The sequence below is a fragment of the Petromyzon marinus genome, chromosome 22, assembly GCF_048934315.1.
Source record: "Petromyzon marinus isolate PM22_M1 ecotype Great Lakes invasive population chromosome 22, UKy_Petmar_22M1.pri1.0, whole genome shotgun sequence".
Lineage (NCBI taxonomy): Eukaryota > Metazoa > Chordata > Hyperoartia > Petromyzontiformes > Petromyzontidae > Petromyzon > Petromyzon marinus.
The window spans coordinates 19,023,261-19,039,404 of NC_133688.1; the positions used below are offsets into that span (position 1 = coordinate 19,023,261).

At 50.2% G+C, this 16,144-nt stretch overlaps 1 protein-coding gene across 1 annotated transcript in view; it reads left to right on the forward strand.

The window, feature by feature from the left end:
* The window catches only part of LOC116944867 (guanine nucleotide exchange factor VAV3-like), a 47,755-nt gene that overhangs the window by 13,422 nt on the left and 18,189 nt on the right, over positions 1–16,144 (forward strand). The window contains exons 4-13 of the mRNA XM_032958710.2: positions 2,874–2,932; positions 4,042–4,107; positions 10,081–10,192; positions 10,776–10,874; positions 11,522–11,590; positions 11,879–11,982; positions 12,617–12,713; positions 13,510–13,605; positions 14,794–14,862; positions 15,544–15,630. Coding sequence (XP_032814601.1) covers positions 2,874–2,932; positions 4,042–4,107; positions 10,081–10,192; positions 10,776–10,874; positions 11,522–11,590; positions 11,879–11,982; positions 12,617–12,713; positions 13,510–13,605; positions 14,794–14,862; positions 15,544–15,630 — 858 coding nt within the window. The remainder of the gene's footprint in view (positions 1–2,873; positions 2,933–4,041; positions 4,108–10,080; positions 10,193–10,775; positions 10,875–11,521; positions 11,591–11,878; positions 11,983–12,616; positions 12,714–13,509; positions 13,606–14,793; positions 14,863–15,543; positions 15,631–16,144) is intronic.

Genomic DNA, 16,144 nt, shown 5'->3' on the forward strand with positions numbered 1-16,144 from the left:
TTTAAACACGTCAGAAAAATGCATGCGTTTTGTCTTTGCAGGTGTATTCAATTAGAGGTATGGAAGCTGACGGGTAAATGCCAGGACAAAACCCATTTTGTTGTTTGCTAATTCCATAGTCCCCTTCGCTCTGGTTTGTGAGTTCAAGTTTTGGGCGGTGCCTTTGATCAGTTTGGCCGGTTTTCTATCGAGTATGTCCCTAATAGCAACACAACCATATTCTAAAGTTCAGCTCATATTGGGTCAGCTTTACGAGCATTACCATGCCTCCCCCCATCCCTTTGCAGACACAGACAGAAGGAGTAATTACATTGATGCTTTCATCCCTATTTGGAAAGTGTGATGAAAGGAATGAAAAATGCCCATCTGCCAGAATTCCAGCGGTAGCGTTTGCGTTGGCCCCATACATTTCGCGGCCCACAAACTTCGCCGTATTTAAAGTTTCCCTTATTTTAAATGACTTTCACGAATCAGGAAGCCGGCCGGGCCTTGGCGAGAGACTGATAAGAGAGCAACACAAAAAAAAACCCAGGAGCAACTTCCGCTGCCGCCTTGCCTCCGCGGGCCCACTGCGGTTTTTAAAGTGGCAGCGTACGCACCGTCCTCACGGTTGGTTTTTTGTTTAATCGAGTCACAGATCCTTTATTTGCTTCGTACTTAGTCATCGGCTCTTGCCGCCTGCTGCTCAAAAGGCAAGAGCAAAAAATGATTTATATATATCGGGGGAGCGTGGAAGGGTAGCCTATTAAACGGTCGCGTCCTGCATGGGGAGATTGCATTCGGGACACCCCTACGTGGACATAAAATAAATAATAGTGCAAGTTGAAGACAATAATTTTGCTGATGATGTGCGTTGCAATCGAAACCACTCCTGTGATATTCTAAAAAGAAAATATAAGCACAACTCCGCTCTATGTCCACATATAGATAACATTCATATATATGCAGTATACTTTCTTAGTCCATCAGCCTACTGGCTTTATTCAGCAGACTTGTTTTACGAAGCACAATGTGGACCGATTTTGACCTTCTGGTTCTCATCAGGGGAGGTGGCGGGGGGCGAGAGGGGGTGAGGAGAGAGGTCACCCAGCCCATCATCATTATCATCCCTGCTGCTTGATAAAATTGGTACCACTTTAGGGAAATCAACTACGGCATTGAAAATGAGACACTGGTCCCCACCGGATGGGATGTTAAATTTCCACCGCCGATGCACGGTCAGGTCGCCGGCACACCACCGAACCTCCACTGCCCAACCTGCGCACGGAGGAGCGGGGAGCCCGCTGACTCGGCTCCATCAGGAGTTGCAGCCTTGAGGGAGGCGTTGAGAGGAAATGTCATTGGGCAACTCGACGTCTGCTCCTAACTGGCCCTGCTGGGGGCAAGGAAGGGAAGCTGGTTTCTCGGAAGAGCCTGGTTCCTCCAGCCCGCCGCTGCACTAATCATAGATCTGCATGAAACCCGTGACCCATTCTCACATTTACTGCAGGCGTGTGTGTGTGTGTCACCGCTCGTGTCCAGCCGCATTTTTTTCCCCACAGATGTATACAGAGAGGAACCAAGCTGGAACTGATTATTATTTTTATTTATTAAAACCGATTCAAAGAATATTATTATTTTCAGCCATTCGTCAATCCACTTTCCAATGAAGTGTTCTCCGCCCCATGTTGGTCATGCGGATTTGTTTGACCATACTTCACCCCGCTGGCCAGTGTGCCTTGGTGATGGGATGTGGTGCCCATGCCCGGTTCAGATACCTCTCGCAGTTTTTTTGCCCGATTCTTTGCGCTTGCACGGCGCGCGCTTCCAATCGCGCATTGGCGAATTGACCACTTACCGCGCACGCAAATTATATGCAAACGAGATGCTGATTTTACATCCAGTTGAACGGAGCGATGGGAAAAGCTAAATAAGTGGGAAAAAATGCAATCTGGTCGATACACATCTAATTGCAGCTCCCAAACCACAACAATCCATAGAACCGCTGCGAGTGTGGTGATTGTTCCAGACGGAACAACGGGCGGCCCATTTATTGCGTGGGACGAGGCGGTGGCGCAGCCAGTTAGCGCGCCCTTCGCAACGAACCCGACGGTTCATTTCCCACCTCGGCTCGCATCGGTGGCGATTGATATCCGAACCGGTGCATTGACGCCCCTTCAGCACCGGCCGTGGCACGATCCTTGCGGCCGATGCCGAACGGGAGGAGGCGTCAACTTGGCGGTGGATGGACAAATGTGGGTCATTTTAGAATGAACCGATAGCTCTGACCGGAGGTCCTCAAATTCCCTTTCCCTTCCAAGCGCCGCCACCACAACAGAATTGTTTCAAGGTGGAATGGGAGAGATGGCGGGCGATGGGGGTGGGGGGGGCATTAAAAAATACAGAGGGGGGCACGGCACAACGTCAAACTTTAAACGGATGCCGTCTGCTTTTGTCCATGGTGCGTTCTGCTCCGGCTCTTTTCCGCTATGTAGATACTGTACCAGTAAGAATTTAGCACGTGGGGGGGGAGGGGGGCTGACCTGTCAGGAGGGGTGCTCGCCCTCCCAGCCCCCCCCCCCCCCATGCTATGAGGCTGCCCCTTCCCATACCCCTCAAATTATCTCAAGCTGTATTGAGATCATTTCTCACTGAGCAGAAATGAATGTGGACTTTATCATTCAATTGACTAAGTGGGAATTGCTAACTCTGTGTACCCCGTGTCTACCCCGTATTTACCCTGTGTGCACACTGTGTGTTCCACGTGTGTGCCCGTGTCTACCCCGTATTTACCCTGTGTGCACACTGTGTGTTCCACGTGTGTGCCCGTGTCTACCCCGTATTTACCCTGTGTGCACAATGTGTGTTCCACGTGTGTGCCCGTGTGTTGACAGGTGATCAACGCACTCTCCAAGCTCTCGTACTCCACTGTGGTGCAGAAAAAAGGCATCGGGTAGGAATGGCTATCGCAACCTCGAACCCGAACAGTACCACGAACCCTGACTTGAATCATCAGCATCATTTCGATTTAAAGCTTTCACGACTGCAAGGATCCATCTTCTTTGGTTCTTTCGGTAAGGTCACGTAGAATAAGAATAAAATAATAAAATAACACAATAAAATTCTCACGACGTTTCGGCCACAACGCAAGCGGCCGTCTTCAGGTGAAAGGTACAGACCTGTCGGGACGACAGAGCTTCAATGTGGCCGAAACGTCGTGAGAATTTTTTGTGTTATTTTATTATTTTATTCTCATTCGACGTGACCTGACTGAAAGGAGCAAAGAAGATCAGCATCATTATCATCGATTTCTCATTTATTAAGTAGGCCGAATGCTGATGCAGCGTTTAGCAGACTGGGCTAAGAACCCAGCGGCCTGAATAATGTTCTCAGCTACAGCTGACATCAGTGGCGAATTATATCTCATCAAAAAGATTCTGGAGGACAAAGGCGACTTGTATACTGAATACCCGTGTGCCACAGCTGTTTCAGGCCGTGAATACAAACATTTACGAGCACGTAACAGCCAAACGGAGACGGGCGTTAAGAACGTAATAACGTTATAATTGGAAGGTCAGCCAGATGGGAGATGCGCACTCGCGAAAGTTATTCGAAGTGACGTTTGGAGACGTCCCCCCCCCCTCCCACCCCCCCCCCCCCCCAAAAAATATAAAAAATGGTAATTATGGTATTCAAACGATAAACAACAAACGGAGGAAATATTTCACCATCTCGGATTTGCGGTCCGCGACACACGCAACCTCTCTCCCTCCCCCACCCCCCTGCCAAATGGGGCAAAAATTGTCACGGGGGCGATTGCACAGCTCTGAGAAGCGTCACGGTTGGCGGTGACCGTGATGCCCGTGGCACCCCCAGCTTTCCCCTGCGTCGTCGCGAACGCGTGCGCTCGCGCGGCAACCCGCCGGCCTCGGGTCTCTCGTCGTTATTCCGGCGGCACAGGGAACGGGGTCCGTTGCGCAAAAAAAAAAACGTGCGGGAAAAAAAGACGCCGCCGCGATTTTGAAATTGTTTCCGTCTCGTCGCCCACGCTCCCTTCCGCAGTGGATTTCCCAGCCAGGACCTGGAAGATGACGAAGACATCTATCACAGCCTGGAGGAGATGGCCGAGTGAGTAATTTGCCCCCTGCTCGCGGCTTCTCAGAACCCGTCCTCCTCCTTCTCGTCCTTCTCACTTCTAAAACTGCGCCAGTAGCCTCGTCATCGCGGAGACGTTTAACGTGGATGCCGCGAGACGTGGACTCCGAGCCATTTCCCCCAACTGTCAGTTGTGTTTTTTTTTTTTGCGTGAGCAAAACGCGAGGGCATATTTGATTCCTCTTTCATCCGTAATAGATTTAAAAAAAATCACCTATGACCTAATGACCTCTTGGCAGGTTTGACTCTGGATTGTGCTTGGATGAGCGACCACCATGCACAAACAGGTTGTTGTAGGTGGCGGATTCCTTTGCGTCGCCAAGCAGAGGTCAGTGCAGCAAAATACGTCGTTGTACTGGACCATGCACCCACGTCTACGCTGACCACCGGTGTAGTGTGACCCAATGACCCCCCCGGTCGTTACGATTGATGGCAGCGGTAACAACATCACAGCCAGCGCTTATTTGTGGAAACAAAAAAGTGAGTTGAAATACGACGCAGCGTCGTGAATCACACGGATCCTGGAGGGACTTTGTGTAAAAGTGAAAATAACAAAGTTCCGAAATAAATTAAATAATGAATCAATGTTATTTCGGAGTGCAACGCTCTATCAGGGCTGCCAAATGTGTCATGTGGGTTCACCATGAGTTTGCCTGACGTTTGTATGTACGTTGAACTTCTTTCACACCGCACGTAGACAACCGTGCTTATCGGAGGTGTGGGAGAAAGGAAAAAAAACAAACAGTTGTTAAGAAATTTGTTTTCAACCTAGATTTAAAGGTCCACAGCCCAAGTGATTTCCTAATATCGGAAGGAAGAGCTTTCCAGATAGCCGTGGAAGCGCATCTGAAAGAGCTCGATGCACTGACCGTATTTTTTCTATACCAGCCAAAAGCCGCCGCTGCGAGCGTGACCAGAGTTTGCGTGATGGTGGTTTATGCTCCTTGAGATCATTTTTCCCCACTGTCCATACTCTTTGGTTCTTTCGGTAAAGTCACGTAGGTATGAAATAAAATAAATTAAATCACGACATTTCGGGCGCAACGCAAGCGTCCGTCATCAGGTGGGACAACCACAGCAAGAAACAATTGCTGAAGTGGGCAGAAGGGCTGCTTGTATCAAGAGACTATATAGGTAAGAGAGGGGGGGGGGGGCGGAGCCAGGGAGGAGAGATAGAGAGGGGGGGGGGGAATGTGGTGCTGACATTGCAGGGGCTGGGAAGTAAGCGAGGCTGGGAGTAGGAGGCTGAAGAAAACTGGAGATGCGGATATGAAGGCAAACTATAAAGCGGTTAAGATTTTACCTGGTTAATAACATCCTTCCAATGATTGCTCAGTTAGTATCCATCTTCTCGGTTGAAGTTACGTCTGTGTTTATATATCTGGATGGCTTCATGAACAAACCTTTGATAGTAGCCCGAAGGTTTGCATACCTACGTGACTTTACTGAAAGAACCAAAGAGTATGGATCCCTGGAGACACGAAAACTTCAAATCCCCACTGTCTCTATGCGGCACAACTAAATAGGGTTCATGATCACTAAACGTTAATCTCCACAATCTACGGGTGAACGAGTCCACGGTCAGGCAGGCTCGTCTCACGTTTGACCTCACAGCGGTGATTGGGATCACCAAGATTTTGGCTCGCGATTCAAGATTCAACAATTGCCCTTTTTTTTGCTCTTTTGTCTAGTTTCTAAAGTCTCTGGGTTTTTTTAAATGTTCTCCTCGTTCAAATTTCCGCCCGTTGTTTGCATAAATGTAAGTGGTAGTGGGAGTGCCGACCGAAGCTGAGTTCAAAAAGAGAATGATGAATAGACTTGACAAGAACCTTTGTGAATGTTTATGATGAAACCAGTTGTTTCAATGTCGTCCCTTTGCCTTACACCAACTTGGTTACATTTCGTGCAGTCGTCTGCATGGCCTCTACTTGCCTCATGTGGTCACTTCCCTTCCCAGAGGTTCGGCGATGTTTCTTGTATCTTTAAGGTGTCAAAAGTGCAATCCACCTTATTCGTAAGGGTACTAAATGATCGTTAAACTTATAGTCGAGGTCTGTAAAATTGTTAATGTTTTTTAGGGGTTTTTTGTTGCATATGGTACACGGCATTATTGTTAAAGCTCGATTATCAGATTTAGTTGTCATTCGTTTGGAACGTTTATATCTCTAAGATAATTGAAAGAGTTAATTTTTGATGGTTGATATTTTATCATTTTCGTTGTGGTATCTATTTTTGTTTATCTGATATTCCATCCCAGTTCTCCCTAAAAAAATAGAGATGTGGTCTCTCTCACCTAGCTTGTTGATATACGAAATCCTTTATGATCACACTGAGCTGACATTTATCGGTGCATTGCATATGTAAAGCCATCAGCTGTGTGTGTAAAATGGTCACTGTGGCTTCTCCCAGAAGGGTTAACGCACGTGTCAAGCGTTCTTGCGGTTTGCTCTTTCAATTCTGGCCAGTTTACCCCACGTGTGTGCGTATGCGTGTGCACGTGTGTAGACGTGGGAGCGGTAGCGTAGCGGTTAGCGCGCTGCGCGAGTTCGATTCCCGCTCATCGCGGCCAAGACCGGTGACAATTATCTAAACCGGCCATGGGCCTCCCCTAGTTCGACTCAGCCTCAAATGAGTACCTGGTGTGGTGTGAAAACATCACCACTGGGGAGACAGAGGCGGCCGGGTGTGGTGCTGGTCACGCCGTGTCGGCACACGCTAACAGCACTTGCCCCAACGGTCTGTTAAGGCTATATGGGGGATTTTTGTCTTTGTGCTGTACATGTGTGCGTATGTGGGTGGAGCGGTGGCCGTAGTGGTTAGCGCACCGCGTTACAATCCCGATGGTCTTGAGTGCCATTCCCGGCGAATATCTGAACTGGTCCTGGGCCTCCCCTAGACCGACTCAGCCTTAGATGAGTGCTTGTTACAGTGTGTAACACATCAGCGTTGGGAAGAGAAAGGCAGCCGGGCGTAGTGCTCGTCAAGTCAAACCACTGCCTCGTGACATGGTGTCCTTCATAGGTGCTCGCTAAGCAGCACTTGCCCCAACAGATTATTGGAGGCTAGTGGGGAGGATCAAAGTCGTGGTGTGTGTACGTGTGGTTTTTTTTCTCCACCTACTCCAGCTTGTAATTATTACTCAGGGGGTCAGTGTTGGTCACGAGACGACGAAGCTAAGTCCAAAGGTGCAAAGAACTCCCGAGGCAGCGTGGCAAATTAAAAACAATTACACGAATAGCTCGTGGCGACATCCTCCGTTCGTTTCCGAAGGAACGTTTCTGTTCCCATATGATAATCGTAAGGAAACGTTGGTTCGTCAAGTCCGTTTGCCTCCACACCCAGCAAAACCTCTCTGACCACATTCAGAATCAGGACATTTATTCATTCTGGAGGAATCCGATGAGCTCCAGAGCTCTGTGTCACAGATGTGCAGTAGGGGCACGGCGTAAGAATGTTACAGCAACAAAAAGTACACAAACATGTTGGGAGTGCAAAGTATAAGAAAGGCAAAGATCACTCAAACACATCTTAATAAAACTAAACCATCCCCCATCCTACCAGGAAAAGCCCACTGAGGGATTAACTTATTTTTCCAGAAGCGACCTGCCCACACGTGATAGCCGCTCAACAAAGTGGCCCATCACGTGGACACTTATAGCCCCATAATAGTGTAAAAAACCTCAACGCGTGTTTCTAAATGTGGATTTGGAGAGACTCTGAAGATCGTAGTGGTTGACGCTTCAAGAATCTGTCCTTTCACCTTGGAGAATTGTGGCGCCCCCATGCTGAGGCTGTGAATGTTACGGCAACCGATGGCATTGCAACGAATACCACTACATTTATAGCCGCTCGAAACAATGAATTGGCGACGCTGCTAACGCGTGTTGGCAGTGCTTGTACAAGGATGCCTGTCAACCCATACTGTTTACCCGTGTTCTTGTACGGGCAAAACAATATTTGTTTGTCTGTTTGTTGTTTCTCCGTTGTGACGGGACTTTTTAGGTCTGAATTGGTCTGTAATAAGTTAGGCACTGTTAAGGGGTTGACAGGTATGTACAAGCACCAACTAAATTACAACCAAATAAACATCAACACATTCGTCAATAACCCTCACAGCTTTAAAGGGAAAAAAACATAAAATATGCTCTAAAAAAACAAGAAAATATAAACTTAAAAATAATTACCAGGTAAGGCCCACTGAGCTATACAGCTCTTTTTTCAGAAGTGACCTGACCACAGAAGATGGCCCAGCGACGTGGCTTACCATTTGTACATTTATAGAAGCAACCAAATATTCTTAAATGCACGTTTACAAACGTGGAGGGAAAAACCTGGAAGACCCGGAGAAAAATCCACGCGGCCACAGGGAGAACATGCAAACTCCAAATATACAGCAGGCGTCAAAAGTTGGGATCGAACCCACGACCTCCTGCATACCAGGCAAAGGAGTTAACATCTCGGCACCGCGGCACCCGAATAGCAAGCAGACCATGGGGTCTGATGACATTGATTTTTACAAGTGAAATTCAGCACGTGTATAGTGCACTTGTTAGTCAATGTTACAGCAATCGATGCATTGTTGCACACTTAAGCTCAATTACTACAGATCATCTTCGTCAGCCACGACCAGTCCACTGCTGGATTGTTGCGTTACATTGTTGAGCGATGTCGTTGTGTTGGTGAGCGCATTGTGCCTCAACGTGTCTTTGTAACCCGTATCTCGGATGGTCATCCCTTGAGTCCGATATAAGTTTATAGGTCCTGTGTGAGTCTATGGATCTCTGTGTGAGTCTATGGATCTCTGTGTGAGTCTATGGATCTCTGTGTGAGTCCATGGATCTCTGTGTGAGTCTATAGATCTCTGTGTGAGTCTATGGATCTCTGTGTGAGTCTATGGGTCCTGTGTGAGTCTATGTGTATCTGTGTGAGTCTATGGATCTCTGTGTGAGTCTATGGATCTCTGTGTGAGTCCATGGGTTCTGTGTCTGTCTATGGATCTCTGTGTGAGTCTATGGATCTCTGTATGAGTCTATGGATCTCTGTGTGAGTCTATGGATCTCTGTGTGAGTCTATGGGTCCTGTGTGAGTCTATGGATCTCTGTGTGAGTCTATGGATCTCTGTGTGAGTCTATGGGTCCTGTGTGAGTCTATGGATCTCTGTGTGAGTCTATGGATCTCTGTGTGAGTCGATGTGTCTGTGTGTAAATCTATGGGTCCTGTGTGAGTTTATGGATCTCTGTGTGAGTCTATGGATCTCTGTGTTAGTCTACGGATCTCTGTGTGAGTCTATGGATCTCTGTGTGAGTCTATGGGTCCTGTGTGAGTTTATGGGTCTCTGTGTGAGTCTTTGAGTCCTGTGTGAGTCTATGGATCTCTGTGTGAGTCTATGGGTTATGTGTGAGTCTATGTGTCTCTGTGTAACTCAATGGGTCCTGTGTGAGTCTATGGGTTCTGTGTGAGTCAATGGGTCCTGTATGAGTCTATGTGTCTCTGCGTAAGTCAATGGGTCATGTGGGAGTCTATGGATCTCTGTGTGAGTCTATGGGTCTCTGTGTGAGTCTATGGGTCCTGCGTGAGTCTATGTGTCTCTGTATGAGTCAATGGGTCCTGTGTGATTTTATGGGTCTCCGTGTGAGTCTATGGGTCTCTGTGTGAGTCTATGGGTCCTGTATACGTCAATGGGTCCTGTGTGATTCTATGGGTCTCTGTGTGAGTCTATGGGTCCTGTGGGAGCCTATGGGTCCCTGTATAAGTCAGTGCATGAGCCTATGGGTCTCTGTGTGAGTCTATGGGTCTTGTGGGAGTCTATGGGTCATGTGTCAGTCTATGGGTCTCTGTGTGAGTCTATGGGTCTCTGTGTGAGTCTACGGGTCTTCTTGTGAGTCTATAGTTCCTATGTAGGTATATGGACCCTGTGTAAGTGTACGGACGACTCTCTGCCTGCAGTGAGTACGACTTGGATGAAGAGGATGACATTTACGACTTGCCGGGCGACGAGGAGTGCGACGAGCTGTATGAGGACATCATGAAGTCGGAGGTGATGAGGCCGATCCTTCCGGTAAGGGCAGCAGAGTGCTGACATCTCCTGACATCATCATCGTCATCGCCCCCTGTGCCATGGCTTCGCACTCTTGGCTTTTTACGGTGCTAACGAAGTTCAACGAACATACAGTACTTGGCAAAGTTTCCCTTTTCCTAATAAGCGTGTGGGTTCAGTGTTAGTTTATGGGTCCATTGTAAGACTATGGGGTCTTATGTAAGTCTATGGGTCCAGTGTTTTCTATGGGTCCGGTGTAGATATGTGGGTCCAGATTAAGACCATTCTAAATTGAAAACTAATTTCTTTAGAACTGGTTGTTGTGTTTAGTTTGTTGTCCTTCCCCGGCACCTCCGATTAGCACAGCTAGCTACGTACGGTGCAAAATAATTTTTACATGCATACATACTGTTCATACTGTGTAAGTCTACGGGTCCAATTTTATTCAATGGGTCCTATGTTTGTTTAAACAAATCATTGGATAATTGCATGCATAGATGACATTACGGGATTCATATAAATATCTGTCAATGGAGAGGGGATGTAGCAGGGGGGGGGGGGTGCGGGAATCTCTCGCGTTGACCTTCCCCGCTCGCCTGTGTAGCCAGGCCAGATGAGGGACGAGGACAGGAGGAACTGCTGCTTGAACGAAATCAGTGAGACGGAGCGGCGCTACACGGACACGCTGGAGACCATCGAGAAGGTGAGCGACGGCACTCGCCCACCGACACCGTACCGCTCGCTCGCCGCACCACACCGCACCGCACGCTTGCCGCATCGTGCACGCTCCGCGCTCCATGCCGGGGGGGAGGGGGCCGGTTTCCGTACTTCTCACTCTACAAGCGGTACTTCATCCCGTGCCTGTGCGTAATTTCACGTAGAGTGCAACGGTAAGCACACGGTGCTACGAACCCGAGTTCAGAATCAGAATCTTCATTTATCCTGGAGGAATCCGATGAGCCTATGAAGCGCTTTTTCACAGGTGTCCAGGAGTTCGATTTCCGTTCACGGCCAATATCAGTGATGGTTATCTGAGTCGTTCCTCCCCGAAGCCATCCACCCCGTCGTGTGCCATGTCGGCCTTCATAGGTGCTACTCGCTAACAGCACTTGCCCCTACAGTCTGTTAAGGCTATAGGGGGATCTTAGTCTTCGTCTTATGCATTATTTAGTTCGACCGGTGAATACTCGTTCGCGTTCCGGTACCCACGCTCAACAGGTGACTTGTCCCACGGCTCAATCAGCCATCGAGTCTTTACCGCACCTCCGATGAGCACGGTCGGCCACGTGCGGTGGGAAAGAAGTTGAACACACGTACATACGTTACCATGCACTCTCTCCCCCGATGCAGCACTTCATGCAGCCGCTGAAGAGATTGCTCACGAGCAAGGATATCGATGCCATCTTCAGCAACATGGAGGTAGGAAGGCGTGGTCTCTTTTGCGTTCATTCATTCGGTCATCATTCATTCATTCGCCGGCAGATGCGGCGTTCCGTCTGCACGAACGCGGCGTTCCCACGACACGTAGGAGATGAGATGCGAGTCGCGCCGGCCTGTTCCTAGGACGGCCCGGGCGCCGTTTCGTTCCTTCTCCTCAACGGTCGCGCAGCCCCGCGTGGCCCAGACGTGCCGGCGGGCGGCCGTGGGAACGCGTCGTGCGCAAAACCCGTCCCGACGACGGGAAACCGATTGCCCGGCTTTCGGCAGGAGCTGCTGAGGCTGCACCGGTCGTTCTGCACCGAAATTCAGCACAACATCTTGCAGCGCGGAGGACAGAACCTGCACCAGATCTTCATCAACTACAAGGAGAAGTACGTGGGCGGGGAGGCATCGGGACACGGGACTCTCAACCCCCACCCACCTACATCCTGTTCCCGTACTTTCCAGATAACAGGAATTTATTTTTTCAATTACATCGAAGGCTGAAGCTGGGCGTGTGTCTCATAGTCCGATGCGTGGCCTGAAACTTGGCACCTGACCACGTAGATCAGAGTCTGATCTACGTGGCCTACACGCCACTCGGTCTACACGCCACTCAACCCACACACCACTCAGCCTACACGCCACTCAACCCACACGCCACTCAGCCTACACGCCACTCAACCCACACGCCACTCAGCCCACTTGCCACAGAGGCGATATGCTATACAGTCTTCATGCCGGTCGGTCTACGCAGGCTGTCGCCAGCTCATTCCTGAGTCGGGTCTTCAAATTAGTTGCTCGTTCTATAGGCCACTCAGCTTACGCATCACCGATCTCTGACATCCTTTGCGGCTATCAGAAGAGTAGGAATAATGAACGATGATGACGATGATGACGATGATGACGATGGAGCCAGCTAACCGCCTCGTAACCCCTGTTGTGTGTGGCTCACGGCGTGCGTGTCGCGTGCCGCTCGCTCCATGCTCCGTCCCCTCCTCCTGTTCCCCCCCGCTCCGGTCCCAGGTTTGTCCTCTACGGCCTCTACTGCAGCAAGATGACAGACGCATCGGCGTACATCGACACGCTGACTGCCCGGGAGGAATACCGTCAAAAGATAGAGGTGAGAGCCGGGGCGAGCCCAAAAGTTTCTTCTTTGGCGCATATTGTGCGTGATCGTATGTAACACGTGCGCACGGAGAGGTGATCGCTAAATGTTTCCAAGTACGCATGTTGAATGTGTCTTTGTTGAACTTCTGTTGCATTGCACGTAGCCAACTGTGCTCATGGGAGGTGGGGGAAGGGGAACCGAGGATGTCACCCGGTGTCACCCGGTGTCACCCTGGGCAGCAAGTCGCCTGGGGTGGACGACTTCTCCACCGCATAACCCTCCTTTAGCTGCCACTCCGTTGTTCGTCTCGACCGCCGGCCATCGTCCCCACTGACGACGTGCATTGTCCAAACCCACTAGGAAAAACTACGCGAGGCCGAGGGTCACCCTCGAGGGAAGGCCTCGCCTGGGCCGCGATCCTAAACCGACGCCGACCACAGTTCCGTGACTTAAGAGCTTTCCTGGCGTCGGATCGAGCGGCTGGGCTCAGATCAGGGTCCTTCTCGTGCCGCGGTCATGCAAGTCAACGGAGACGTCCGGACGTCGTTTGGACGGTGACCTCTTCTCGACCAAACGTCTCCCGGCTCTCCAAACAGCCACCCAAGCCCAACCTCCCTCGTATTTTATTAACCGCGGAGCAAGCGACCGAACGCCGGATCGGGGGCGTCACCACGGCCTAGTTTCCGGTCGCGGGAGTTTTAGGCGTACCGACCACAGGGTCGCACGAGCGACCGCTCGCCCCGCGCGTGGCCCGCGTGCGCTCCATTCTGTCTTGAACTGTTTTCCCCTCCCTCGCCACGCGTGTCAGGAGTGCACCCACCGCGCGAACCAGGGCCGCCACTCGCTCCGGGACCTGCTCGTGTTCCCCATGCAGCGTGTGCTCAAGTACCCGCTGCTGCTCAAGGTAGGGACCGTGCCGGGGCCCCACGGAAGCCCCTCTGGTCGATCGAAACGCACACGCGCGTGACAAGCACGCGTATTCACATTAATAATGATAATGCTCCATACGGAATGCGCACAGTTTTAGTTCACTGTCAGAGAGAGAGAGAGAACTATCAAAGCAAGGGGGAAGAAAGAAAGAAATCGGTACCAACTATTGCCCAAGCTCTGTGGTTTTATATTTGGACCTCTTGGCCAACTCCGTGAACGAGTGTGGCATGCACGCGGGATGGAAACAGGAGTGCCTGGAGAAACCCCCCACGCACGCTACGACGGGTGATGCTTAACCCCCGTACGGATGGAATACAGATGGTAATTAACCCACTTGCTGTGCTGCCGTACCCTGGCAGGCGAGGAAATGGCGACCGCAACGTGCACGAGTCAGGAAGGAGTTTCACAAAATGTGTGTGTGTGTGATCCACCAACGCTCGCGATCTCCACAGTGCTGGGCTGCAGGCGTGCGCCACTAACACCCGGTATTAGGGGTGGAGCGGAAACGCAAATAGATTGGTCGATTCAAATGCATTCTCAAGATCGCTCATATTTATGCAAATTGTTTGCTGTGGTTAATTAGCGGCGTAACGGAGCATCGCTTGATGTAATATCGATTCCTAATCTCACGATACATTCGATGCGACCATCCAATCAGCGTCTCCCCAGTGGACGGCCTCTTACAATATGCTAAATGTTAACACATTTAGCATTAATACTGGGGATGTAGCGATGCGTCAATGAGTATCAGTTCCTCTGGCTCTACACAGGGGATCTTTGTCGTGTAGATTTAGTCGCCAGTCTCACATGGAGGCTGTGTCCCCTTGTGAGACCGGGGGCGTCACGGTGGCGAGATGTTAACTACCCCGTCTTGGTATACAGAAGGTCGTGGGTTCGATCCCGACTCTGACGCCTGCTGTATATTTGCACAATCTCCCCGTAGTTGCATGGATTATTCTCCGGGTCCTACGGTTTGTCCCCACCACATTTAGACTCAATAACATGCGTTTAGAGTATTTGGCCAGAATATCATTTCCACGTTTAACACACATAAGCAACTCGGTTGAGCTATCATTTGTGTTGGCCAGGTCGCTGGCTCAGTGGGCCTTACACGTGTGTTAGCGTGGCTCTGCACATCTCACGGTCGCTTTGCTCCCTGCAGGAGCTGCTCACCTTCACGACAAACGCAACGGAACGGGAGAACCTCAAGAGAGCCCTCGATGCCATGAAGGTCAGAAGCGCACACAGCGCATCAACAACGACAAACAGCAACAAAAGACCATGACCTCAGTGTGGGGTCACTCGCGGAAGATTTATTCAGCCTCAAATGAGAAACTCGCTGCGATGTGTTAAAATATCGCCACTCGGGAAACAAAAGTGACTGGGCGTGGTGCTGGCCACCCACCCCTTCGAGTGCCGTGCCGGCCTTCATAGGTGCTACTCGCTAAGAGCGCTTGCCCAAAGATTCTGTTACAGGCTATACAGGGGATCTTTCTCTTCGTCTTGTTCGAGTGAGCGAGTGAGTTGTTGTGGTGGTGCTTTAACACGGCGTGGATGAGACAAAACAGTCAGCCTGGTGGCCCTCAACCTGGGTCAAAGACTCAAGAAGTCACACTCTTGTTAAATAATTGGAATTATTATTAATATCATTCTTGTTATACATAAAGAGCGGTGGTAAAACACCGCTTGGATGGATCTCTGACCTTTCCTGCTGCCCTTGAGTTGACATGGCCAGCTCGCTGACCGTGCAATCTGTGGTCAGGATGTTGGGGCTTTTTCTGCTAACGTCTAATCGACATAACTGTTGCCCTTACGACTCTTCCACCACCACCGCCACCACCACCACCACTACCACCACTACCACTGCCACCACCACCACTGCTACCGCCACCACCACCGTGTTCCTGTGCAGGACGTGGGGCAGTATGTGAACGAGGTGAAACGCGACATGGAGACCCTTAAGACCATAACCAAGATGCAGAACTCCATCGAAAATCTGGTAGGAGGCGTCGGCGTTCACCGTTGTGATTCCCGCATGTTTTAAAAACCGTCCGTGAATAACCACAACCCGTCTCAGCCTCACCTTGACTCAAGAAATCATTAAACATTTGTAATCTCTCTATGGCCTTGCCTCCACCTTACCTCGGCTGTCTCATCTCCTTCCATGCCCCCTCCTCTTGTTCTCTTCGTTCCCATTCTTCTCTCTCTCTCTGCTCCTCCTTCTCCCTCTGCACAATCCCATTCGAGGTCCTTCTCCCTCCTTGCACCCCTCCACTGGAATAAACTTCCCCTGGACGTTGAGCAACACTGCTCATAGACTCAACACTGCTCGTAGAATCAACACTGCTCATAGACTCAACACTGCTCATAGACTCAACACTGCTCATAGACTCAACACTGCTCATAGGCTCAACACTGCTCATAGACTCAACACTGCTCATAGACTCAACACTGCCCATAGACTCAACACTGCCCATAGACTCAACACTGCTCATAGACTCAACACTGCCCAT